The 25,792-nt window shown below is 42.0% G+C and overlaps 1 protein-coding gene across 3 annotated transcripts in view; it reads left to right on the forward strand.

Moving 5' to 3' along the window:
- SH3GLB1 (SH3 domain containing GRB2 like, endophilin B1) overlaps positions 1-25,792 on the forward strand; it is a 48,224-nt gene that overhangs the window by 12,699 nt on the left and 9,733 nt on the right. Inside the window, exons 3-9 of one of the 3 annotated variants that reach the window (XM_073643159.1) lie at positions 3,423-3,551; positions 11,329-11,462; positions 13,398-13,490; positions 15,951-16,040; positions 20,650-20,673; positions 22,214-22,303; positions 25,430-25,530. In XM_073643159.1, the coding sequence (XP_073499260.1) occupies positions 3,423-3,551; positions 11,329-11,462; positions 13,398-13,490; positions 15,951-16,040; positions 20,650-20,673; positions 22,214-22,303; positions 25,430-25,530 (661 nt within the window). The remainder of the gene's footprint in view (positions 1-3,422; positions 3,552-11,328; positions 11,463-13,397; positions 13,491-15,950; positions 16,041-20,649; positions 20,674-22,213; positions 22,304-25,429; positions 25,531-25,792) is intronic. The other 2 variants (XM_073643160.1, XM_073643161.1) reach the window with 2 other exon arrangements.

The raw sequence follows: 25,792 nt of genomic DNA on the forward strand, positions 1-25,792 counted from the left end.
AGGAGACCATGTCTCCCTGCTGATCTCCAGGTCCTCCTTCTGTGTGCGGCAGGTTTCACTGTACGTGTCCTCCACACAATTTCGTTGAAGTCCCTGCTCTTGGTGTTCTAGTATCTGGACAGTTGTTGTTTGGCTCTTTTTGCTGGTGGTTTCCTCTGACATTTTTGCCTTTTTGTTTTTTAAAACTCCCCAGACCTCTTTATATACAAGGACTTAAGGAACAGGCTGTGTGTTTATCTGATAATGGCCGTCTTCCTGTGACCAAATCCCCCTCTTCCTTCCTCTGTTAGACCAGCTAGACTCTACTGGGATTTTAATATAATATCTTGGAAAGACTGCAACTATTCCGATTAAGAAACAGTCTCCACATTCATGTGTTTTCAGGAATAGATAGGAGTTTACGTAGCAATAAAAAAAAAAAGCACGCACCACAAAAACTTTTTTAGTGAAAAAAGTGGCTTTTATTAGGCCATATGGCGTGGCAACGTTTCAGCTGAAAACAGCCTTTCTCAATCAGGATTTTATGTAGATAAGTCTGCTAGTATAAGAGGAAGCAAAACCGTCCTGAATGGTGCCGTCAGGGAACACTCTGGCTACAGATTTGCTCAATTTAAAAAAAAATATTTTTTTTTTTCCTAATTAGCAAATCCATAGTAGCAGAAATCTGAATTGACCCATGTAACATTATTTGTATTCTCCCTCTTTGTAATTCAATAGAGCTAGTGTCTGACTTCGCAGTGTGGAATCCATGTCAAGTGTGAACATGCTGCAGATTTTTGCAGAGTGAGTAAATTGGGTATAAATCCTAGTTATGTACATTGCCGGCAGAGTAGGTGATAACTTGCTGATCGGTGGGGGTCTGTCCCTTGGACCTGCACTGATTGGCAGAATGGGAAATTTTTATGCACATTACAAAATGGAGCGACGAGTAGGACACTCGACCACTGCTCCATTCATTCTCATTCTCTATGGGGCTGATGGTAAAGCTGAGTGCAGCGCTCGGCAGCCCCATAGGGAATGAATGGAGCAGCAGTCACATTCAATGCTGCTCCACTCGAGCGGGGATAAAAGTGCCTCATTCTGATGATCGGTGCAGGTCTGAACCATTGGACCATCACTGATGAAACCACCTAATCGTCTGTACAGTGGATAGATGATAACTTGTTTTCACCACAAAACCCCTTTAAATCCTGACCGGAGCCTGAAGGAGAATATATTAAAGGATAAATTATTAATAGATAGAAGCTTCATTGGGAATCTTGTAAATGAAATCTGCATTTACAGTAATTCCATGATCTGTACCTTCTATCACTGATGTATGAGTTGTACCGACATGCTGACGGCATCTTGTGAGAGGCTTCCTGGCAGCCGATTCATGGAAATGCGATTATTAACACAGGGGTAATGTGTTAGTAGATGATCAGTTCTAATGTAGTTTCTTCCCCCATCTTAACTTGTACTGTTTTAAAAGGGAAACTACTGAATAGCTTGGGGTGTACGGGACATTGCGGACATTGGTGGAAAACTTTAGTGAACTTGTCGCATACCTTTTAGATGTCACTTACTGACTAGGAACACTGTTGAGGCATTATCACCCCCTTAAGAAAAAAAGAAACGTTAATGCATTGCTAAATCTTACATTGCAATGGAGTAATACTATGGTCTCATGTGAAGGCTGACGTCTGACCGTACTGAAATACAGAATGTTGTAATATATCCATGGAGATTGCTGAACTCCTCCATAATTTACAGACATGGGCTCCTTGCAGAAGCTGTGTGACTATGGACGGCTGTGACTGTTTTGTGTAGAAGACATGACTAATGTAGTAGTTTTAGTGTACCTGTCATTTTTGTATAAATCTGTTCTCTGTGGCTATGGAACTTGAAGGGTTTTTTGAGACTTTTTATTGATGGCATATCCTTTTTTTTTTTTTTTTTTTAAAGGGGGGGGTTTTCCAGCCTTTTAAAATTAATGGCTAATGCTTAGGATAATCAAATTTCCCCTGATCTAATATGGATGGCCTATTGCCACACTTCCAAGGGGTATGAAGGGGCTGCGAGAGATCAGATCGGAACTTCATGCAAACCACAGAGCCTCTTCAGTGCTTACATCTGACGCAGTATGGAATTGCCTGTGCCGTCTTTTCTTTAGAGGACGTTCCGGTCGTTTTAACGTTGACACTTATTTCAATGGAACAGCGCTACAATAGCTTGAAAGATATATAAACTATATGGTGCAGAATAATAGAAACCTGCCAGTAACCCACGCACACATTAAAGAGGCTGTGTTGCTTGCAAAAGTGCTGTAGCCTCTTGGGATGTCGCTAGTTGAACCTAATGGGTAATGGAGAAACAAATGGGTTAATTCTGCACTGCCATCTGGGAAGGATGAAGGATTCCAGTCTGAGTATGTGTTTTTTGTCAACGCGTTTCAAAGTACACAAGCTTCTTCAGGACAACCAGCCAGTAACCCATGCACACATTAAAGAGGCTGTGGTGCTCACAAAAGGGTGTCTAAAGTTTTACCTACACTGACTTAAATTGTTCATTCTTAGGATAATCATTATTAATTTTTTTTCCGATGTTGGATAACCTGTTTAAAATGGGTCATCAATATCCAATTGGTGGGGTCTAGCTCCCAGCACCCCTGGTAATCAGCTGATTGAGGGGGCTGCGGTGAGTGCCATGTTTTACCAATTCTGTGTCCTGTATGTTTTTCAGGTGCTGTCTGGTATTGCAGCTTCATCACATTCAAGTACATGTAACGGACCTGCAGCACCAGTCACGGCCATCGCGTCGTACTGGTCTGATAAGGAAAACCCTGCCCTTTACAGAAGAGATGCTTATAGATGTCATTGTATGCCATAAACCAGTGGTCTGACCCTCACCTATCCGAAGGATGGACATTCCCCATTATCAGAGTAGATGTGGCTGTGCATGCCTGTCAGACTTCACTCTCAGTATTGACCGTGTCTTGTACCCCCTGATCTCCTTTTGGTGACACCTCTAGTTGTTATGCTATTGCAAAAAAATAATCTGCTTCATTTTTAGGTTTTTGGATCATTACTTCACTTTTCGAATAGATGTGCCTGCATTCGTAAATGTGTCCCTGTCTACCCAGTAACTGGCTGGTGATGGCCTATCCTACGATCTGAGAGATTCTGGCACCCAGCACCCTCAGCGATCTGCCGTTACCAGGTCCATCAGCGGCCAGATGTGAACATTGAGCGGAGCAGAACAGCACCATGTGTAGCGTGGGATAGGTCATCAATATTATGTGCCCAGAGAACCCATTTAATTGTATTTATGTCTAAGGATTTTCATTGCTCGTTAATGTCTTTTCCAGAGATGCCAGCCTGTCTCTAGGCGTCCATATTGTGACCCCTTCCTAACTGGCTCTTCTTCTTTCTTCATTTTCTAAGATGCCAGAATAGAAGAGTTTGTCTACGAGAAACTTGACAGAAAAGCACCCAGCCGCTTGAATAATCAGGAGCAGCTGTCCCAGTATATGATTGATGCGGGGAGTGAATTTGGTCCAGGAACAGCATACGGTGAGTATCTGCCATGGCGTTGGCTGACGGCTGCACAGCTGGAAGAATGAGCAGAGACCCTCACAACATATCATAGAATCATAGAATGGTAGAGTTGGAAGGGACCTCCTGGGTCATCTGGTCCAACCCCCTGCTCAAAGCAGGATTCACTAGATCATCTCAGACAGATGTCTGTCCAGCCTCTGTTTGAAGACGTCCATTGAAGGGGAACTCACCACCTCTCGTGGCAGCCTGTTCCACTCATTAATCACCCTAACTGTCAAAAAGTTTTTTCTAATATGCAGCACATCCAACTTATTATATTGTCGGAGTCGGTCCATTTTATACCGACCGACTCCACAGCCCTGTAGTATACCCTGCTTTACTGCTCCAGATGCCGCTGGAGTTGCCCATTTCCAGGGCTGCTTGTCTCTGGAGGAAACAGGACTGCCCTCGTCACTCTTTATAGGTAATGCTCATTACATTAAAGGGTTGTTCTGTATCCTATATTCAGGAATGCACTGCTTCCCAGCCTCCTGGAATGCTGGAAGGGACCGGATGCCCCTGAATGATTCATTATTGGGGCCATCGGCATTATTGAGCAGCTAGCCCGAACTGTGCTATCTGTTCGCAACATTGGAGGAGCACGGTTGTCCTGAAGCTGGCTGGGATTGATCGCGAACAGTGTTCTCCAGTGATACGAGCCAGCTTCAAGGCAGCGCTTACAAGCTCTGTTGGAAGGAGCATGTAAGCATTGTTCATGTTTGAGTGCTGAGGTGGCTGGTAACCTAGCAATGTCCAATAAACCATTGAAAAAACTTTTTCTTTGTCTTTTCCTTGACAGAGAACTTTTAATAAATATAAAGACTATTTTTAACAAGCAAGTTTGTTGCTTTTACTTTCCTTTTGCAACATTATCATTTAAGATGACAAAAGTAACCCTTTTTATCTCAATACAGTTGAGGGAGTAAAGTAAGGCTATGTGCCCACGTTGCGGACCTGAAGCATATTTTTTACGCTTCTCCCTGGCGGGAAAATCGCATGCGGATATTACATGCGGTTTTCCCGCCAGGTAGAAGCGTTTGTGAGGCGTCTTTGCATGCATTTCCGCATGCGGGTTATCAAGCACTTCTCCAAGCATCACTTGGAAAAGTGCTTGACAACTTGTTCAGAATGGTAAAAAATAAAAAAATAAACTTTATACTCACCTTCTGATGCATTCTCTGCCCCGTCCGGAGTCTTGAGCGGCTCACGCTGTTGTGTGCAGGACCTGCGGTGACGTCATTGAGTCATGTGGTGGGTCACATGACTCAATGACGTGGCAGGTCCTTCAGACAACAGCGCGACGGAGGGAAAACATCAGAAGATAAGTATAAACTTTATTTTATTCTTTTTTTTACAGGTTCTTTGGTACCCAGGTCTGGATGAGAGTCTCCTCTCATCCAGACTTGGGTACCATCCGCACATTGATTCCGCAGCGCTTCCGCAAAATTAATGAACATGCTGCGGATTTTTGACTGCAGCATATACGCTGCGGAAAAATCTGCAGCATGGGCATTGACATTGCGGAATGCCATTGGGGACCATGGGGTGCGGATCTACATGCGTTTTTCAAGCGTTTACGCTGCGGAAATTCCGCAGCATATACGCTTGAAAAATGCTACGTGGGCACACAGCCTAAGAGATGACTGCAGAATCAGATTACTTTATCTCCAGTCTGCTCATACAGATACCCAGGTCTGCTTAAATGCCTTTTTTTTTTTTTTTTTTTTTAACACCAAAAAATCTATTACATGTATCCTTTACATAGAATATACATAAAAAATTAAGCAAGCAAATCCTTATTTTGCTTTTTCCCCAATACTCTGCAGCTTTGGAGAAGCACAGGGACATTGACGCTCACTCGATCCAGTAATTTGGCCAGCTTCAGAGCTGCGCTTGCTAGCCTAGAAAACCGGCAACCGCTGATACTGATGTGGCTGGTAACCTTGGCAACAAGCTGTACACTATAGAATTAACCATGGATTTTTAATGTGAGGTTAATTGTAATGTTGCTTGTTTTACAATTATACGACTTTATGATAAAACTCCTTTTTTTTTTTTTTTTTTATTTCTGTTCTAAGGCTCTGTTAAGAATTATATTCCTTTTCTAATTCTGTCCCTATGTAACACTAGAGCGGTGCTCCAGGAATGATCTATTTGATGTGTTCAATGTCTACAGTGGCATACAAGTGCTTCTCACTAAGTTAGAATATCATCAAAAAGTTAATTTATTTCAGATCTTCAATACAAAAAGTGAAACTCATATATTATATAGTCATTACCAGCAGAGTGATCTATTTCAAGTGTTTATTTCTGTTAATGTTGATGATTATGGCAAACAGCCAATGAAAACACAAGTCATTATCTCAGTAAATTAGAATACTTTATAACAGCTTGAAAAAATGTTTTTAAAATCTGAAATGTCCTACTGAATTGTATGATCAGTAAATGCCCTCAATACTTGGTCGAGGCTCCTTTTGCATCAATTACTGCATCAATGTGGCGTGGCATGGAGGCGATCAGCCTGTGGCACTGCTGAGGTGTTATGGAAGCCCAGGTTGCTTTGATAGCCGCCTTCAGCTCGTCTGCATTGTTGGGTCTGGTGTCTCTCATCTTCCTCTTGACAATACCCCATAGATTCTCTATAATAGATTCTCTATGGGGTTAAGGTCAGGCGAGTTTGCTGCCAATCAAGCACAGTGATACTGTTGTGTATAAACCAGGTATTGGTACTTTTGGCAGTGTGGACAGGTGCCAAGTCCTGCTGGAGAATGACATTTCCATCTCCAAAAAGCTTGTCGGCAGAGGGAAGCATGAAGTGCTCTAAAATGTCCTGGTAGACGGCTGCGCTGACTTTGATCTTGATAAAACACAGTGGACCTACACCAGCAGATGACATGGCTCCCCAAACCATCACTGATTGTGAAGACTTCACACTAGACCTCAAGCAGCTTGGATTGTGGCCTCTCCACTCTTCCTCCAGACTCTGGGACCTTGATTTCCAAATGAAAATTGGAACTCTGGGACCTTGTGGAGAGTGTCAATGACTGCCTTCTGGACATCTGTCAAGTCAGCAGTCTTCCCCATGATTGTGGAGCCTACTGAAACAGACTAAGGGACCTATTTAAACCCTTAGGAAGCCTTTGCAGGCATTTTTTGTTCTAATTTACTGAGATAATGACTTTTATATCTTCATTGGCTGTAAGCCATAATCCTCAACATTAACAGAAATAATCACTTGAAATAGATTGTAATGTTTGTAATGACTCTATATAATGAGTTTCACTTTTTGAATTGAAGAACTGAAATTAACTTTGATATTGTAATTTAGTGAGACGCACATGTGCTTAAAGTCTACGTGCACAGCGTGTGGTCAATAATGCTATAAAGTCTTTGTTCACACTGGCATTTTCACCTTACATCAGGATTGTTTAAAGCAAAAATGTCATTCAGCAGCTCCAGGCCAGACATACCAGAACCCTGATTCCATTATAATAGGGGATTACTGTCATGGCCCTGGTATTAATGGCGTCAGTGACTAATGTGAACAAAGCCTGAATCTGTTAATGTGTGTGACATGTAAATATGGAATTGCTTAGTATGGATTCAGTCATCCTGAGGATTTCTATTATGAATTTACTGGCTCATTGTATATAAGGGCACAAGTCTGACACGTCTGCTGCTTATTCGCACTGTGTTCATATCCACTAACTGAGGAGAGCCAAGCGTAGACTATCACTACCAAAGGAGCACAGCGCTCAGCCCTGCTCTCAGTCTGTCATTGACCCCGGACCAACACCATGTAAAAAGTATTATGAAAAGTCACTCCTCTGCATAAGGCCATTCATGAAGGGGAGCCCTAATGTTCTGTATTGGCAAACGGAGGCCGGCCCCCTGCTCAGAACCATCTCTGATTGCAGAGTCTGGATGACGGCATACAAAGTGATTTTTATGGTCCATTTTATGGATGCCGGACGGCTCCGTTCATTTCTTTTGGTTTAGCTACATGTATTAAATAACTAAGATAAGTTCACACGTGTGTGTGTGTGTATATATGTGTAAAATATATATATATATATATATATATATATATATATATATATATATATATATATATATATATATATATATATATATATAATTTTTTTTTTTTTTTCAGACCAAAGGTTTGGACACACCTTCTCATTTAAAGATTTTTCTGTATTTTCATGACTTTGAAAATTGTACATTCACACTGAAGGCATCAAAACTATGAATTAACACATGTGGAATTATATACTTAACAAAAAAGTGTGAAACAACTGAATATATGTCTTATATTCTAGGTTCTTCAAAGTAGCCACCTTTTGCTTTGATGACTGCTTTGCACACTCTTGGCATTCTCTTGATGAGCTTCAAGAGGTAGTCACTGGAAATGGTTTTCACTTCACAGGTGTGCCCTGTTAGGTTTAATAAGTGGGATTTCTTGCCTTTATAAATGGGGTTGGGACCATCAGCTGTGTTGTGCAGAAGTCAGATGGATACACAGCTGATAGTCCTACTGAATAGACTGTTAGCTGCTTTTTTCTTGCCATAATACAAATTCTAAGTAAAGAAAAACGAGTGGCCATCATTACTTTTAAGAAATGAAGGTCAGTCAGTCTGAAAAGTTGGGAAAACCCTGAATGTGTCCCCAAGTGCAGTTGCAAAAACCATCAAGCGCTACAAAGAAACTGGCTCACATGAGGACCGCCCCAGGAAAGGAAGACCAAGAGTCACCTCTGCTTCTGAGGATAAGTTTATCCGAGTCACCAGCCTCAGAAATCGCAGGTTAACAGCAGCTCAGATTAGAGACCAGGTCAATGCCACACAGAGTTCTAGCAGCAGACACATCTCTACAACAACTGTTAAGAGGAGACTTTGTGCAGCAGGCCTTCATGGTAAAATAGCTGCTAGAAAACCACTGCTAAAGACAGGCAACAAGCAGAAGACACTTGTTTGGGCTAAAGAACACAAGGAATGGACATTAGACCAGTGGAAATCTGTGCTTTGGTCTGAGGAGTCCAAATTTGAGATCTTTGGTTCCAACCACCGTGTCTTTGTGTGACGCAGAAAAGGTGAACGGATGGACTCTACATGCCTGGTTCCCACCGTGAAGCATGGAGGAGGAGGTGTGATGGTATGGGGGTGCTTTGCTGGTGACACTGTTGGGGATTTATTCAAAATTGAAGGCATGGCTTCCACAGCATCTTGCAGCGGCATGCTATTCCATCCGGTTTGTGTTTAGTTGGACCATCATTTAATTTTCAACAGGACAATGACCCCAAACACACCTCCAGGCTGTGTAAGGGCTATTTGACCAAGAAGGAGAGTGATGGGGTGCTACGTCAGATGACCTGGCCTCCACAGTCACCAGACCTGAACCCAATCGAGATGGTTTGGGGTGAGCTGGACCGCAGAGTGAAGGCAAAAGGGCCAACAAGTGCTAAGCATCTCTGGGAACTCCTTCAAGATTGTTGGAAGCCATTTCCGGTGACTACCACTTGAAGCTCATCAAGAGAATGCCAAGAGTGTGCAAAGCAGTCATCAAAGCAAAAGGTGGCTACTTTGAAGAACCTAGAATAGAAGACATTTTCAGTTGTTTCACACTTTTTTGTCAAGTATATAATTCCACATGTGTTAATTCATAGTTTTGATGCCTTCAGTGTGAATGTATTTTCATGACTATGAAAATTGTACAGAAAAATCTTTAAATAAGGTGTGTCCAAACTTTCTTTTGGTCTGTACTGTGTGTGTGTGTGTGTGTGTGTGTGTGTGTGTTTGTATGTATATGTGGTGGTTCATCCAGGAAATGCAGATTATTATTTTATTTTTTTTTATATATTTTTTTTTAATATATGCATTGGGTATGGAAAGTATTCAGGCCCTTTGCTCAGACACTCATATTTAAGTCACATGCTGTCCATTTCCTTGTGACCCTCCTTGAGATGGTTCTACTCCTTCATTGGAGCCCAGCTGTGTTTAATTAAACTGATAGGACTTGATTTGGAAAGTCACACACCTGTCGATATAAGACCTCACAGTGCATGTCAGACTAAATGAGAATCATGAGCTCAAAGGAACTGCAAAAGGAACTTGGACAGAATTGTGGCAAGGCACAGATCTGGCAAAGGTTTCAAAAGAATTTCTGCATTACTCAAGGTTCCGAAGAGCACAGTGGCCTCCATAATCCTTAAATGGAAGATATTTGGGACCACCAGAAGTCTTCCTAGACATGGCCGTCCAGCCAATCTGAGCAAAGCTTTGGTGAGCGAGGTAAAGAAGAACCCCAAGATCACTGTGGCTGAGCTCCAGAGATGCAGTGGGGAGATGGAAGAAAGTTCTACAAAGTCCACGATCACTGCAGCCCTCCACCTGTCGGGCCTTTATGGCAGAGTGGTCCGACGGAAGCCTCTCCTCAGTGCAAGACATATGAAAGCCCGCATAGTTTGCTCGAAAACACATGAAGGACTCCCAGACTGAGAAATAAGATTCTCTGGTCTGATGAGACGAAGACAGAATTATCACCAAAAAGTTCTAAGTGGTATTTGTGGAGAAAACCAGGCACTGCTCATCACCTGCCCAATACAATCCCACCAGTGAAACATGGTGGTGGCAGCATCATGCTATGGGGGTGTTTTTCAGCTGCAGGGACAGGGCGACTAGTTGCAACTGAAGAAAACACGAATGCTGCCAAGTACAGAGATCCTGGATGAAAACCCCTTCCAGAGTGCTCTGGACCTCAGACTTGACCGAAGGTTCACCTTCCAACAATACAATGACCCTAAGCACACAGTTAAAATAGCAAAGGAGTGGCTTCAGAACAACTGTGACCATTCTTGACTGGCCCAGCCAGAGCCCTGACCTAAACCCAATTGAGCATCTCTGGAGAGACCTGAAAATGTCTGTTCACCATCCAACCTGACGGTACTGGAGAAGATCTGCAAGGAGGAATGGCAGAGGATCCCCAAATCCAAGTGTGAAAAACTTGTTGCATCATTCCCAAGGAGACTCATGGCTGTACTAGCTCAAAGGGGTGCTTCTACTCAATACTGAGCAAAGGGTCTGACTACTTATGACCATGTGATATTTCAGTTTTTTTTCTTTTTTAATAAATTTGCAAAAATTTCTACATTTCTGTTTTTTCTCCGTCAAGATGGGGTGCACAGTGTACTTTAATGAGAGGAAAAAATGAACTTTTTAGAATTTACCAAATGGCTGCAATGAGTGAAAAATTTAAAGGTCTGAATACTTTCTGTACCCACTGTAAATGTGGAGCCCATTGTATTGTGTGGAGTGGTATTTGGGCCTCATTGTGTGTGGAGGACTATGTGGAGATTACAGTTAGAGAATTACGTATACTGTGATGGGGTCACCATTCTTTGGCGGGGGAGGTTGAGGGAAGGGGGTACAGTAGGGTTGCCATACGTTCATGTGGAGGAATTCACTGTGGGGGTATCATACTGCATTTGGGGGGGCACTTTTGTTTGCATTATACTTTTATCTGTTTGCCCCTGCACAGTGCGTCAGGTCCGCAGCTGCTGCCGCACACTCTGCGTTCTATAGAGGGCTTCTAATGATACTTGGTTGTGTAATGTGCAGCATGCCCCAGAGCGGGCCTAATACAGGGTGGTCTTGTATGTGCTTCTCATTAGGGGTCCTCATACACTGACATTACTTTCATTTTGGTTTAGTCTCTTGTACTTCTGTGGGTAACACTGTCTCTTTGTGTTTTCAGGAAATGCTCTCATTAAATGTGGGGAAACACAGAAGCGAATAGGAGGAGCTCACCGGGAACTTATACAGACCGGAGCCATTAACTTTCTCACTCCCTTAAGGAATTTTATAGAAGGAGATTATAAAACCATATCTGTAAGTATAGCACAGGGCAGACCTCTATCACGTCCCTGCACCCAGTGACTCAGCCGGCCGTCATATTCCTGTTTAGAAAGCTCTTAAAGCAAAGAAAAAAAGTAATGTTTCCAGTAAAAAAAATAAATGCCTTCTAGCCAGTGACTGTAATGACAATTTGGCTGTTTTTCCCTGTTGAGTATTTTGGATACTTTTGTATTTGATGCCTCCTTTAAGTTCGGATCTTCACTCCTGCTTGGGATGAAGCAAACTTTATTTTCCTCTAAATGTTTCTGTGCCATAATAAATATTTGCGACCAGTTCCTTACCAGGTCTAACCCCTGTGGCCCCAGCGGAGGCTGCTTCGGTGGTTTCCACCAGAACAAGAAGTGATGACACCCTATAATTAGGTCATCTCACTGTTAGGGTTTGTGATTGGCTGCAGCGGTCATAGTGACAAAGTGATGAAGGGATAAGCTGCTCATGAGGGCCCTTTCTAGTCTTTCCAATCAAAGACCTCTGTAGTCGGATGAACTAAGAAAGGGACGCCATCACTTCCTGTACTGATGGACAACCTGTGCCACCTAGCTATAGTCACGGGGGTTGGTGCTTGTGAGTACACCTCATTTTATTTTATAATTTCCCTGCTGTTTTAAGCAAAAAATGGATGTCTGACAACCTTATTTAATGTTACATATTTCTACCTTTTACATGTAAACACCAGAGAAGGCTGTTCAGCTCATAAATCCTAAACTTTTTTGGTTTGTACATAGAAATGGCTTTTAAAAGGGCTGTGCTGCAGTACCTGAGAACGGCCACTGCAGTCAGCGGAGCTGTGCTGTTCAGCTCTGTTTGCTGTTCATGCAACCGGATCTGGTGCTGGGTGTCTTTTTCACTATACTTCCATATAACTTTTTAGAGTGTGTGTGTGTGTGTGTAATAACACTATTTCTGGCCATTATATGACTTGTATCCTGCATTTTCATCACTTTTTTTTTTTTCCCCACCCTTTTGAGGTTCTGTCTATTACCTTGCAATTGACTCTTGGCTGTAGGTTGGAGACTAGCCGATGTGTCTTCTATACACCACAGGGCACATAGAGTAATACCTGGTCTTCAGTCTTTAAGAAGCACACTGAGAGAAGCAGCAGAGGAAAGTATACAGTAGTACTGAGCAGTGTAAATGTGATTGCTGCTTTAGGGTGAGGCAAAAGACACTTTCTGTATCTCAATCTGTTTTCTCGTCTGTTCATTACTCCAAGTCCCCTTTATCTCTCTAAATAGTATAATTGACAGTGTAACCTGATGCGTCACACTGCTGGCAGTCTTGTCTTGACCAAGACTGAGTTGTTATATTATTTTTTTCAGAATAAATGGTGAATTCATAGGGGAGGGGAAGAAGTGACTCATAAGTGGAGACAGAATCAAAATATGTAACAGATAAATACGATTTGCCTGACCTTATGCTAAGCATGGGGATAATACCTTTCTGTTTATTCACTTGTTATACAGATCTTTGATTATTACAACCTGTAATTGAACCTACGCTCATGGATGGGCTTGTACTTTTTCTTGCGTATATGCAGACTTTGTTGTCCAGCTTCTGTTTGCCCAGTCATGACCAATAAACATTATTTTGGGTAATTGGGCCCCAGCATGCCTTGGCAATTTGCAGCCGCCAGGGCTCATTCTACCACCGATCATTAAATGTAACAGGCAGGGTTGGTTTATACACACAAAAAAAATCTGTCCCCCGGCCGCCCGCTCTGCTTTATACTGGGCACTTCTTGTGATTCAGTTTTCATAGGATAAACCGCTGTGCTGCGCAGTGAAATGATGCTTGCCATGTACTTTGTCATCAAGTTTTTCCCCGTTTCTCAGATTGTCTCATTTTGCTTATTGAGCCTTTATGCAACAGATGTAATGATGTATTTCCCTCAATTTTCTCTTTCCTCAGAGAGAACGGAAACTGTTGCAGAATAAAAGGTTGGATTTGGATGCTGCAAAGACCCGATTGAAAAAAGCCAAAGTTGCAGAAGCCAGAGCTTCAGTAAGTAGATGCTATGACAAATGAGTGGAACAAAATGTCCCTCCTGCTCCCTGTGGTTAAAGACAGAATAGCTGACCTGACAACATGGGCTGATTGTGGCCAAACAATGGGAACGTCCCAGATTCCTGATGAAGATGCCGTTCTCTGTGCTGACAATCTATAGCGGCATCCACCTAGTAGGAAGAATGCATGGCATTTACCCAACCACATCTGTCTGGTGACATCCTGCAATAAAGCATACTGTATGGTCTGGGGCCCAGCCCAATATCCTCATTGTAACATGTGGCTGTCAGGGCTCCTGCCCACAGACCATTCACCACTGTTGTATCTGATGGACCTGGTTTGAGTAAATCGGTTCACACCAGCTTTACAATCCATAAGTCTATGGGAGTCGGTGGATATGGCAGAATGACTTTGGTTTCCCTCTTCTTCTTCTCCCCTCTAACAGAGAACATTATAGGGGTAACTCCTCTATTAATCGATTTTAGCTTCTAACTGCTCTAGGACATGTTACCACATGCAGAAAAGCTAGGTGATTTTTTTTCTGCATGTTTTCCACAAGTGTTTGCACCAAAATTTGCAGTATTTTTTTGGAGTGTATTTTTGTCTTTTAATGCAGTAACTCTGTAGTTTTGCATTAAAAAAAAAAAAAAGCAATTACAATGTTGCGTGGTGCATTTCTTCCTCTATTGGCAGCCTGAAAGAACTCTGTTTTGTAGCCTCTTTAACAGCACGTTGGGCATGCATATTTTTTTTTCTGAAATCATATCCACTTTGCTTGAGCTGTGAGGGTTTGTTCACACCATGCGATTGTGCCCCAGTTTTGTTTTTATCTAGATTAGCTGTGTTTTTGCCATGCTCTAGTCTTGCAGCTGAAACACTTATTTTCCATCTTTCATCTGTGATGCCGGGAAATTGTGGTAAACCTGCATGTAAGTTTTGATGCAGTTTTTCACCGCACCACTTTTTTAGCGTCTGAATACTCCTATGGTGCAGCAGCCACATGTGGCCGAAACCGCGGCATCATGCAGCCGCCACATATGGCTGAAATCGCACCATCATGCAAAATATTTTTCGCTCAGAGTACATCAGTTTTATCTTTACAACTGTGTAGTCATTGGCCACCACGTGCCGTATGTGGCTACTGCAGTGTGATAATCGGCCCATGTCTGGTATTGTGAACGTCAGAGTTGTACAATAACGTGCCGTATACTTGTGCACCCCTGACCGGTACGTACACGTGTACATGACCAGCACGTATTCCCTCTGGACGCAGAGGTGGGCGGCACTGGAAAACCCCTTTTATGTCAATAATAAAGTGATTTTCTGGATGGGAAACCTTTTTTAGCCTAGGTCTACAGTACATTAATCACACAACAGTACAACTTAAAACCTTTATAATATACTGCTCTACCCCCGACAGAACCAGAATGGCAGCCAGCCTCCTTATGTTATTAAGCCCCACAATGCGTGTATGGGGACTAAGAATAGGAGCATGCCTAACCATTTTATAAATGTGAATTTTCCAATTTAATCACTTAATAGGAGGGTATTAAATTGGAAAATTCCCAATTATAACTGTTCACATCCTCCTAGTTTTAGTGCCCATGCACGCGTTGTGGGGCTTAGTAACGTAAGGAGACTGGCTGCCGGGTGTAGAGCAGTCCTCGCCTGGCATCATTGCCCATCACGTGCGTCCGATGAAACTTGACATTTTTATTTTCTGGTGGATAGTCAGAAAAATCCTGTGTCCTTCTAAAATCAGGGCAGTAAGAGCCCCATGCACTACAATAGGAAGCCAACCGCATGGCCAATATGAACTGAAGGTCCTATAGGATGGAATTTGTGTATATGAGGGATACTGTAGATTCACAACTAGTAATTTTGTCCAGCATTTAATGTGCCGAAATGAATAACTTCTGAATTTATATTTTTTTCATTTTCCTGCATTGATAACGAACATGGTTACAGGAGTGGAAGGTACTTAAAGGGGTATTCCCATCTCCAAGACCCTATATCAACATGTAGTAGGTAGTAATAATAGAAAATATTTCCAATTAGAAATGTAGTGTAGTGCTTCTGATTCGCTATTTCTGTTACTGCAATGCCCTTCATGTGGGGTATCTTAGGTATCCATGGTTACTACCACTCGTATAGTGATTGTTAGTTGCTAGTGGTCGTAACCATGGATACCTACTACTGCAATGCCCTGCACATGGGGTAAGTGACATAGCTAATCAGGAGAACTATACCTCAAAATTAGAAATGTAGTATTTGCTAATATTATTATTACACCTACTACATATTGGGATAGCATTTTAGAGGGGGGAATACCCCTTTAACGCCGCTCTGCTACCTGTGTGCTTATTGTAATGACTTTCTCTGCTTCTCGTGCAGTGAACAGATCTTTGCCTTACTGTATGTCTTTTCTTTCTCCCTTTTGTATGTGTGCACTTTAAGCAGTTACACACATCTGAGCCTGAGCGGGATGCCAGCTTTATGGTAAATTTGTCTTACATGCTCGGCGTGTTGCATGTAAAGTGGCTGCAGGTTTGTTGGCCTCCCGTCACCACTTCATTCCATGTATTGTGCCTTCTCTTGCATTGTATTAGTCGGCCAGGTTCAGTCTCCTGGAAAATGAAACAGATCAAAATACTCTCAATAAAATCTATGTGTAATGGAGTATGGGGGTTGTGCACCACAGCGATATTGAGAACCAATCCTAAGGACAGGGTATCAGTATTAGATCGGCAGAGGTCTGACATGTGGGACCCCCACCAATCCACTATTGTTTTGTTTCTGCGGCAGATGGCTATAAAGTGTATGGAGCTGGGACAGCACAGCTCCTTTCACTCTAATAGGAGCTGAGCTGCTTTACTAGGAAATGGCTATTCTAGTGTTTGGACCGGTGCTGTTACACTTTATTAGCGGAGAATGACAGATGCCGGCTGTCCCACCCCCACTGATCTACGATATTGATGACCCATCCTTAGTAAAGGTCATCAGTATTAGTAGTAGTTAACCCCTTTACTATACAAGTCACCTAAGCTAATTGACTTGTATAACTAAAATGTACACTATTTTTTTGGTAACCCAATAAGCTGCTATTTGCAGCGAATACTCCCCGTCGTCTCTGCACTGCAAGAGAAGCCACATTCATCCATGGTCCTATAGATAACGCATTTCTTCTAGATGATAGCCTAGCCCTCCTGTAGTGTATACGATCAGTGTGTATTTTGTGGGCTATCCATGGTCTGTTCCCTAGATCAATCCTCTCATGTCTGCTGGACGGTTTGTCCCTCTCTTAATCATTCAGCTTTTAGGACTCCATTTCCCAAGATGCTGGGAGTTGTAGTGTCCCGTCTGCTGAAGAGCGCTGTGGTGTGCTAAGCTGTTCACAATGTGTGTATCTTTCTCTTCTCACTGTCCTATAAAATGACTACTGCAAGCCGCCAAACTGCAGCGTCCCTCCATACTTCTGTAGGATGACCGTCACGCTGCCATGTACAAGGGACCTGATGACCAAGACAAGTACTTTTCTATGACTTCTTGTGCTCTTGCCTGTTCTCAGCGTCTCCCCTCCCTGATCATCTGTGCTTTCCTCTACTTACAACTACCGATATGCTAGAAAGTTTGTAACGTTGGCAAAAATTGTGCAGTTTGGGTTTCGTGGCAAGAATGAATATCCATCTTGTGCCAAGTCATTAACTCCATGTAGCTGAGGGAGTGGAATAAAAACCTGACTACAAAGGGCTTCATTGTAGTCTGTTAACATGGAAACCCATAGGAGCTGTAGGCGCAAACACCCTTTTTTACATACAATTGGTATATATTGAGAATAAAGCAATCAAACCCCCATTTTTCATCCTATTTATTTTGGGGAGGGGGTTTTCCCCAGATGTTGTCATCTCATTTCCTGATCTATATTAGAGATGAGCTACTCCATTCTTGTTGCCCTGATCTGGCGTCCAAGCCAGTCCTCCATGGCAGCCGGTCTTAACATCTGTACATGGTATCATGATCGCCTCTGGCTATGCAGGGACTAGTAAGCGCCAGGAGACAGAATTGAAGGCCGGGTGCCACGGAGGGTCGTCTTTGGTACCAGACCTGGACTGCGGGAAAGATTTGCTCATCTGATATTACTAAATCAATCCTGATATGTATAGCTTTACCTTTTGTACATGTGTAGTTTGCATGCATTACAGAACTATGATTATTTTTATAGTTAAGCAGCACTATAAAGCATTTACTACACTATCAGTTCCTGTTTAAGTATTGCAAAAAAAAAATAATTCTGTATACAAGATCTGCGCATTTAAAGGGAATCTGTCATTAGGATCAACCCTCCTAAACTATCTATATGGGCATACAGGTCATAGGAAGCTGAATAAAATCATACCTTGATACCTGTGATCAGATATCTTGTTCCAGAAAAATCCACATTTTTATTAAGATGTAAATTAACTTTTCAGATCTATGGACCAGATCTAGATCTCCCTTATAATCTGCCTGTAGCTCTTATTTTAACTGAAAGTGAGTGTTACCAGTGTGAGACATGTAATGAGTGACAGTCTGCTCTCCTGAGCTAAATGTCTCACACTAGTAACGCTACCTTTCATGTATAATAAGCTCTGGAGGCAGATTCTCTGAGACCTATGTCCGTCCCATAGATCTTAACAGCTCATTTACAAGTTAAGAAAACTGATATCTCTGGAATAAGACATTGGATCACAGATATGAAGGGATCATTTTATTCAGCTTCCTATGACCTGCATGTCTATTTCGGTGGGTTGATCCTACTGACAGATGCCCTTTAACTTTCAAGGCATTAGGCCAGGGTTACAGGACATGTGGCTCACAACATGAAGATCACGGTTTCACATTGCAAGTTTGCATTTAATCCTAGTCAGTGGGGTCGCGTGATGACCTGCAGTGCTTCTATCTCCATGCAGCTTTGCCCCCATACGCATGTGACCTGTCCATGATTTGGGTTTTTTTTTTGTTTTTTATACAAAAACCAAAGGTTGTAAAATAATTCTCATCTTGCCGCTCCCCAGACAGGCTCTGTACTTCTTTTCAGCCCAACCAGACATGACCGCTGCACACAGTCACCAATGCATTACTGCAGCAGCTAGTGATTGGTTGCAGCAGTCACTTGTCTGCTGAGAGAAGACCGAGCTAAAGTGCAAAGACGAGTTGGTGAGTAATATGATGAGAAGGGAGAACAGTGTAGACTTGAAAACTGTCGGGGATTGCTATGCTACACTCCTTTTATTTTTCAGCATTCTCTTTTTATATTTTTAAAGTGCAGGACGAGCCTCTAACTCTTGGCACTTAGTGATTTTTATAACTTACCTGAGCGATCCAGGTCTCTGCATATATCAACAATTACTGTCCTCCCACCTGTCATCACTAGATGGCCATCTGTTTATTGTTGGACTATTCCTTTCTCCTCCCATTGTTTTCCATCACTTTTTTTTCCATATGGGGGTTTGAATGTGTATTGCTGAATGCTTGTTCATGGCAAGGCTCTTGCTCTAATGTTTAAGCATGAATTTAATGCATAAAAGCAAGATATCACTATTACAAATTTACATTTTCCATATTGATAGTCTTAGTACAGGGTTGTGTGTGTGTTTCAATTGTTTTGTTTTTTTTGTGAAGAGCTCCTGGTATTTTGTCACAAGCAGAGTGGATAGTTTATGAAGCTGTTAACTGGATTGATACATATTCATTGAAGGGTCGTACGTGGATATAAAAGTGGTCTCTATTATCCACTTCCTTTTTGAAGCTTGGAATAAAATGTTAAAAGACCTGTCACTGCTTAATAAGTAATCGTTAAATACCTCCCTGAGCTCCTCTGATTTTGCCTCTTTCCCATTTTGCGCTACTCCATTGCAGAGGTATTCCCATTTCCTTCTGGAGTCCAGTATGTGAAATCTGTTTTGCAGTCCAGCTGGGTGTTCCTTTAGTCTTCACTGGGGGCGTGTGCTTTTGCCCCCTTCCATGTAGATGCTTCCAATCGCAGCTCTGCATCTGATCTTGTAGTCTACCAGTCTGAGGTTGTCTGGCTGTGATTGACAGCATCTGGGAAGGAGGGGTGAGTGCACATTCCCCCAGAGAAGACTGAAGAAATTTCCAGTTGGCTGCATATATTTTTCACGTAGCACACTTTAGAAGAAACAAATGTGAATATCTCTGTAATGAAGTGTAGTGCAAATTATTAGAGGGAAATCTTTCTCCGCTCATCAGCCACTTCACCCCCCTCCTTCAGTCTCTTGTACTGATCACTATCTGAATTGCAGAATAAAATCCATACATAGAAGTTTTTGCTGCTTGCATATGTTCCTCTAATAGGTCCTATCCCAGACCTGGATTCCCAGACACACTGCTCAATCCCCCAACCCCCCAAATTATTTATATGCTCATGTAGGTCTTTCAAAGACAAGTCCAGAAATAGATACCATTACATGGCCAGTTCATTTCTCCCTTACTGAGTGTTTGACTTGATATGCAAATGAAGCTTAAAAGCGATTTCTAGATCTGAAGCCTCTGTCACTCCAGCTCCATAGCCTGCCCAGAACTACCTCCTCCTGCTTGACTGACGGCTCCTTGGCTGAAGTCGCGCAGCTCATGGGCTCAGTCAAGCAAGAGGAGCCTATAAATAGTTAAGGGAGTGAAATCCTACTAACAGATTGAGAAGTGTAGCTGTGAATCCAGGACTGGGGTAAGATGGATCTACTAGAGGAACATGTACAAGCTATGAATTTCATTCTGTAATTCAGACAGTGATCACTACAAGAGACTGGGGGTAGGAGTATTGGCTGAGTGGAGAGAGGCATTTCTTTATAATATTTGCTTGTGTAGTTTTATTGTGTTCCTTCCTAGTGGATCATGATAAAGCTTTCCCCATTTATAATATTGAAATGAAGAGTAACGTAGTACATGGCAGTTCTAGAGTTTATACTTCAATGTGATCATTTTCTAATTTGTTGCATCCCAAAATGTTAGACTGCTTTTTGAATCCCTTTTAATCCAACTTTGATTCTTATTCTTTGATTCCCTATATAGTGTAACACCACTAGAATTGTAGTGTAGGAAAGCAGAATGCATTTTTATTACGTATTAAGTTTTGTTTCTATATTTTACTGCTGGTCAGATGTGGACTGATGAAGTGACGAGGGTGAGTATACGCTGAGCTCCTTGTTGATTTCATTGGCCTACATTGTACTAGATGTGCCATGAATTTTGGGATTTCTTCTAGCCCCATCCCTCAGTGACCCTTTTCTTTACTTGGGACCACTATTTATCTTCTGGGGGTTGGTGATGCAGCATTGTTGGAGGGGGTCTTTCTTGGGACTCTGTGTATAGCAAGAGAAGAGTCCCTTCAAGTATCCGGACTATGGAGTCTGATACCATTGAGAAATCTATCACCCAAAGTGATTCGGCAATAGTTTATGGTGTAAATAATAACCTTTCTTGTTGCCCATTACACGCCAATCACATTCAGTTGTAAAAAAAAAAAAAAAAAAAAAAAAAAGTCTAGGTGATTTCACATTGCTTACTTCCCTTAATAATAGGGGAATACCAGTCTTCTCTTTCTGCAATGCAAGTTGTGCTAAATGCAGAGTGGTTATTCTGGTTTATTGTATTTTTGTATTGGAAGTTTGCCATTTTTATGACTAGGAAAGCATAAACTTTTACTAAAGGCTGTTGCCAATGAAACCTTGTCAGGTGGTGCAGTTATTTGGGCTTTTTATGATTTCTGTGTACATTGAACGGGTGGCATGATGACCATGCATGTACAGTCATGGCCAAAAGTTTTGGCACCAGGGCTGTGGAGTCTGTAAGCCAAACCTCCAACTCCTCAATTTCCACGACTCCGACTCCCTCATACACGGCTCATGTTTAAGTGATAAATTTACTGTAGCACAGATTCATCTCAGCTAAAAGTCTAGACCCTTAGATCAGGAATATGACAGACATTTATAGGATATTTCATAACTTTCCCAAATTCTTATGAAAAAATATTCCCCACAAACTGCATTGAACTACTGTACCCAATTTATTATAGATTTTAGGAGTTGGAGTCTGTCCATTTTATACTGACTCCGATTCCACCAAAATGGACACAGACTCCACAGCCCTGGTTGACACCTTTCTATATGTAGATAGATATAATATATTTGAGACAATTTGCTTAGTCTTTCCCAGGATGCATTGCCTGTAAGACTCCTTGATGCTATACCAGTTGGATCTCTACAAGCAGTACCAGTGTGTACAGACACATAATCACAAGTTCGTGAAGCTTTGGCAGGATACATGTGACATGCTGCGTTGGTCAGGATGTATTGTGTAACTACCAGAGAAATGTGCAGTTGCTCAATGCTCTGCAGTGGCGGTTACTTGAGGCTTTTTCAGATTTGTGATTTAGTAAGTGTGGTTAGCCTCCTTTTATACTGGCGGAGAAGTCACTGGAAATAAAACTTTAGTTAACTATATGGAGCAGGGGGAAAAAATGTCAGGGAAACTCTTCTGTTTGTTCTTCCATTAGCAAAGCCCCGGATGTACCGTAAGTCATATCTGTTGTATTTTGCTATGGTCGGTGAGAACAGGACACGGGTCATTACACCCATTGGGTTAACCTGCGCGTGATGCAATGTGACTGTCCGGCCTCTGGAAAAATACACATGTTGGTAATTTTCTTTTTTTTTTTTCTCAAGGCTGAACAGGAGCTCAGAATAACGCAAAGTGAATTTGACCGTCAAGCTGAGATTACACGTCTGCTGCTAGAAGGCATAAGCAGTACACATGTAAGTATTTAGATTAAAGAGGTTGTCCACTACTTTTAGCATTGATGACTTATCCTTAGGCCAAGTTATCAATGTCTGATTGGTCGGGGTCAGACACCCGACACCCCCCCCCACCAATCAGCTGTTATTGGTGTCGGCCGCAAGTCTTCACTTTACGGATCTGCCCGTCTTCTGACAATGGTCGCGGCAGGGTACTACACATCCGCCTCCTATTGATTAGACTAAGAGGCAGATGTGTAGTACCAAGCCTCGGCCACTGTCAGACAGACAGCTACACAAGTGAGTATTTCCGTCCGACACCGATAACAACTGATTGGCGGGGGTGCCGGGTGTCGGACACCGACCGACCTGACATTGATGACCTATCCTAGGGATAGGTCATCAATGCTAAAATAGTGAACAACCTCTTTAATGTGTGGGAAAATACATAAAATGGTCACATTTGTTCTAGCTGTGCATGTGTTATACTAGAATGAATGCAGTCAGATGGGATTCACACCGCCTGTACTGTGCAGGTGCCATCTACAGGGTATGTCTCATCATTGGTGCTTCCATGCATTAGCCTGATGTATTCCCCTCCCTGGTCTTCAGGTGGCCTTCGCTAACAGGGTTACGATTGGTAAGAGAGAAAGGTGCATGGAAATAAAAGTGCTTCTCACTAAGTTAGAATATCATCAAAGAGTTAATTTATTTCAGTTCTTCAATACAAAAAGTGAAACTCATATATTATATAGAGTCATTACAAACAGTGTGATCTATTTCAAGTGTTTATTTCTGTTTAATGTTGATGATTATGACTTACAGCCAATGAAAACACAAGTCATTATCTCAGTAAATTAGAATACTTTATAGCAGCTTGAAAAATGTTTTTAAAATCCGAAATGTTGGCCTACTGAAATGTGTGTTTAGTAAATGCACTCAATACTTGGTCGAGGCTCCTTTTGCATCAATTACTGCATCAATGCGGCGTGGCATGGAGGCGATCAGCCTGTGCACTGCTGAGGTGTTATGGAAGCCCAGGTTGCTTTGATAGCAGCCTTCAGCTCGTCTGCATTGTTGGATCTGGTGTCTCTCATCTTCCTCTTGACAATACCCCATAGATTCTCTATGGGGTTAAGGTCAGGCGAGTTTGCTGCCAATCAAGCACAGTGATACTGTTTGTAAACCAGGTATTGGTACTTTTGGCAGTGTGGACAGGTGCCAAGTCCTGCTGGAGAATGACATTTCCATCTCCAAAAAGCTTGTCGGCAGCGGGAAGCATGAAGTGCTCTAAAATATCCTGGTAGATGGCTGCGCTGACTGTGGTATTGATAAAACACAATGGACCTACACCAGCAGATGACATGGCTCCCCAAACCATCACTGATTGTGGAAACTTCACACTAGACCTCAAGCAGCTTGGATTGTGGCCTTTCCTCTAGACTCTGGGTATAGGGAAATGCAAAATTTACTTTCATCTGAAAACAACACCTTGGACCACTGAGCAGCAGTCCAGGTCTTTTTCTCCTTGGCCCAGGTAAGAGGCTTCTGGCCTTGTCTATTGGTCATGAGTGGATTGACACAAGGAATGCGACACTTGTAGTCCATGTCCTGGATACGTCTGCGTGTGGTGGCTCTTGAAGCAATGACTCCAGCAGCAGTCCACTCCTTGTGAATCTCCCCCCAAATGTTTGAGTGGCCTTTTCGTAACAATCCTTTCAAGGCTGCAGTTATCCCGGTTGCTTTTTTTTACCACACTTTTTCCTTCCACTCAACTTTACAATAATATGCTTGGATACAGCAATCTGTGAATAGCCTGCTTCTTTAGCAATGACCTTTTGTGGCTTACCCTCCTTGTGGAGTGTGTCAATGACTGCCTTCTGGACATCTGTCAAGTCAGCAGTCTTCCCCACGATTGTGGAGCCTACTGAAACAGACTAAGGGACCTTTTTAAATGCATCAGAAACCTTTGCAGTTGTTTTTTCTTAATTATTCTAATTTACTGAGATAATGACGTGTTTTCATTGGCTGTAAGCCATAATCATGAACATTAACAGAAATAAACACTTGAAATGGATTACTCTGTTTGTAATGACTCTATATAATGATTTTCACTTTTTTGTATTGGAAGAACTGAAATAAATCTAACTTTTTGATATTTTAATTTGGTGAGATGCACCTGTAGCAGTGTACACTCAATAGAAGGAAATCGCATTAGAAAAAAATGGCTTTATAAGTTATGCAAGAACACTTAATCATTAAACACCCAAACAAGAAAACTTAGAGTGGCACAATAAAGGCAGTGACATAGTATAAATGCGATACAGACCCCTGACGAAGCTACAGTGCTAGCGATACGCATTGGGTTGAGTTTCACATTGGGTGTATGGTTTGTATATCTATCTATGTATATACTCCATCTAGGGACTTGTGCATGGCAACGATGATCTTTTAGTACCATGGGATTTATAGTATATTATTAATCTATTAAATATAGGGTATTATTCCCATACACATGATCACTTTAGTCACCATCTTTGCTACTATTTGATACTCTTCTTGGTTTACAGGGCACATTTTAATGCAGATAAATTTCTCGCATATGTGTATTGAATGGGATATACCATCATTCATTTGTACTGTTACCTTGTGAACCAATTATCTCCTCCTGTACCATACAGGCTTTCTCATTGAATATTGCATTTGTCCCCTTAACCATACAAACTCCCATTGTAAGGGTATGAATTTGATATTTTTGCACTTTTTTGCAAAGTATTCTTTGCCTGTATTTTATTTATACTGTGTCAACCATTGGAAATTCTGGTTTCCACCCTACTGAAACCCCCATCCACCCCTTACCGCTCCGCACCACGTCTGTCTCCAACCATACTATAACTTTTACAAGGACAGGCTTTTGTCCACTGCAGCCAGTTACTGGGGTACACTGGTCTTTATTGGAATTATCCTTTTGTTTTTGAAATGGGTTGTCCACACTTGAAGCCCTCTAACATGCTGTAAAATTAGACCTACACTCCTTGCCGATACTGTCGTTCTGATGCTGCCCAGGACGCGTGTCTGTACAACCAGGATGGGATATATGGAAGCAGTCTCTGTATGACCGGTCTATGTTCTGGTATTCCCTTGCAGGCACATCATTTGCGCTGTCTGAATGACTTTGTGGAGGCCCAGATGACCTATTTTGCTCAGTGTTATCAGTATATGCTGGATCTTCAGAAGCAGCTTGGCAGGTAAATACTAGTCTTTTGCATTTTACTCTTTATGTGGCTCAGACAATATCCACCTATGAAAACTTTACGTGTACTTTTATATGCCCCAATCACTTACATCCAAAGGTTTGGTCTTTATAAAAAAAAATAAAAAAAATCCTCTTATTTAAATACAGGTCTAATGGATATCTTGGTCAAATGGGATTAATAATAATTAGACTTTGCAATGTTTAATAGTGCAGAGGAAGAAATTTAACAAATGGTATCCATAGCTCCCCACTCC

The sequence above is a fragment of the Phyllobates terribilis genome, unplaced genomic scaffold, assembly GCF_046119375.1.
Source record: "Phyllobates terribilis strain yellow unplaced genomic scaffold, ASM4611937v1 Scaffold_8__6_contigs__length_399053987, whole genome shotgun sequence".
In the NCBI taxonomy this organism is placed as follows: domain Eukaryota; kingdom Metazoa; phylum Chordata; class Amphibia; order Anura; family Dendrobatidae; genus Phyllobates; species Phyllobates terribilis.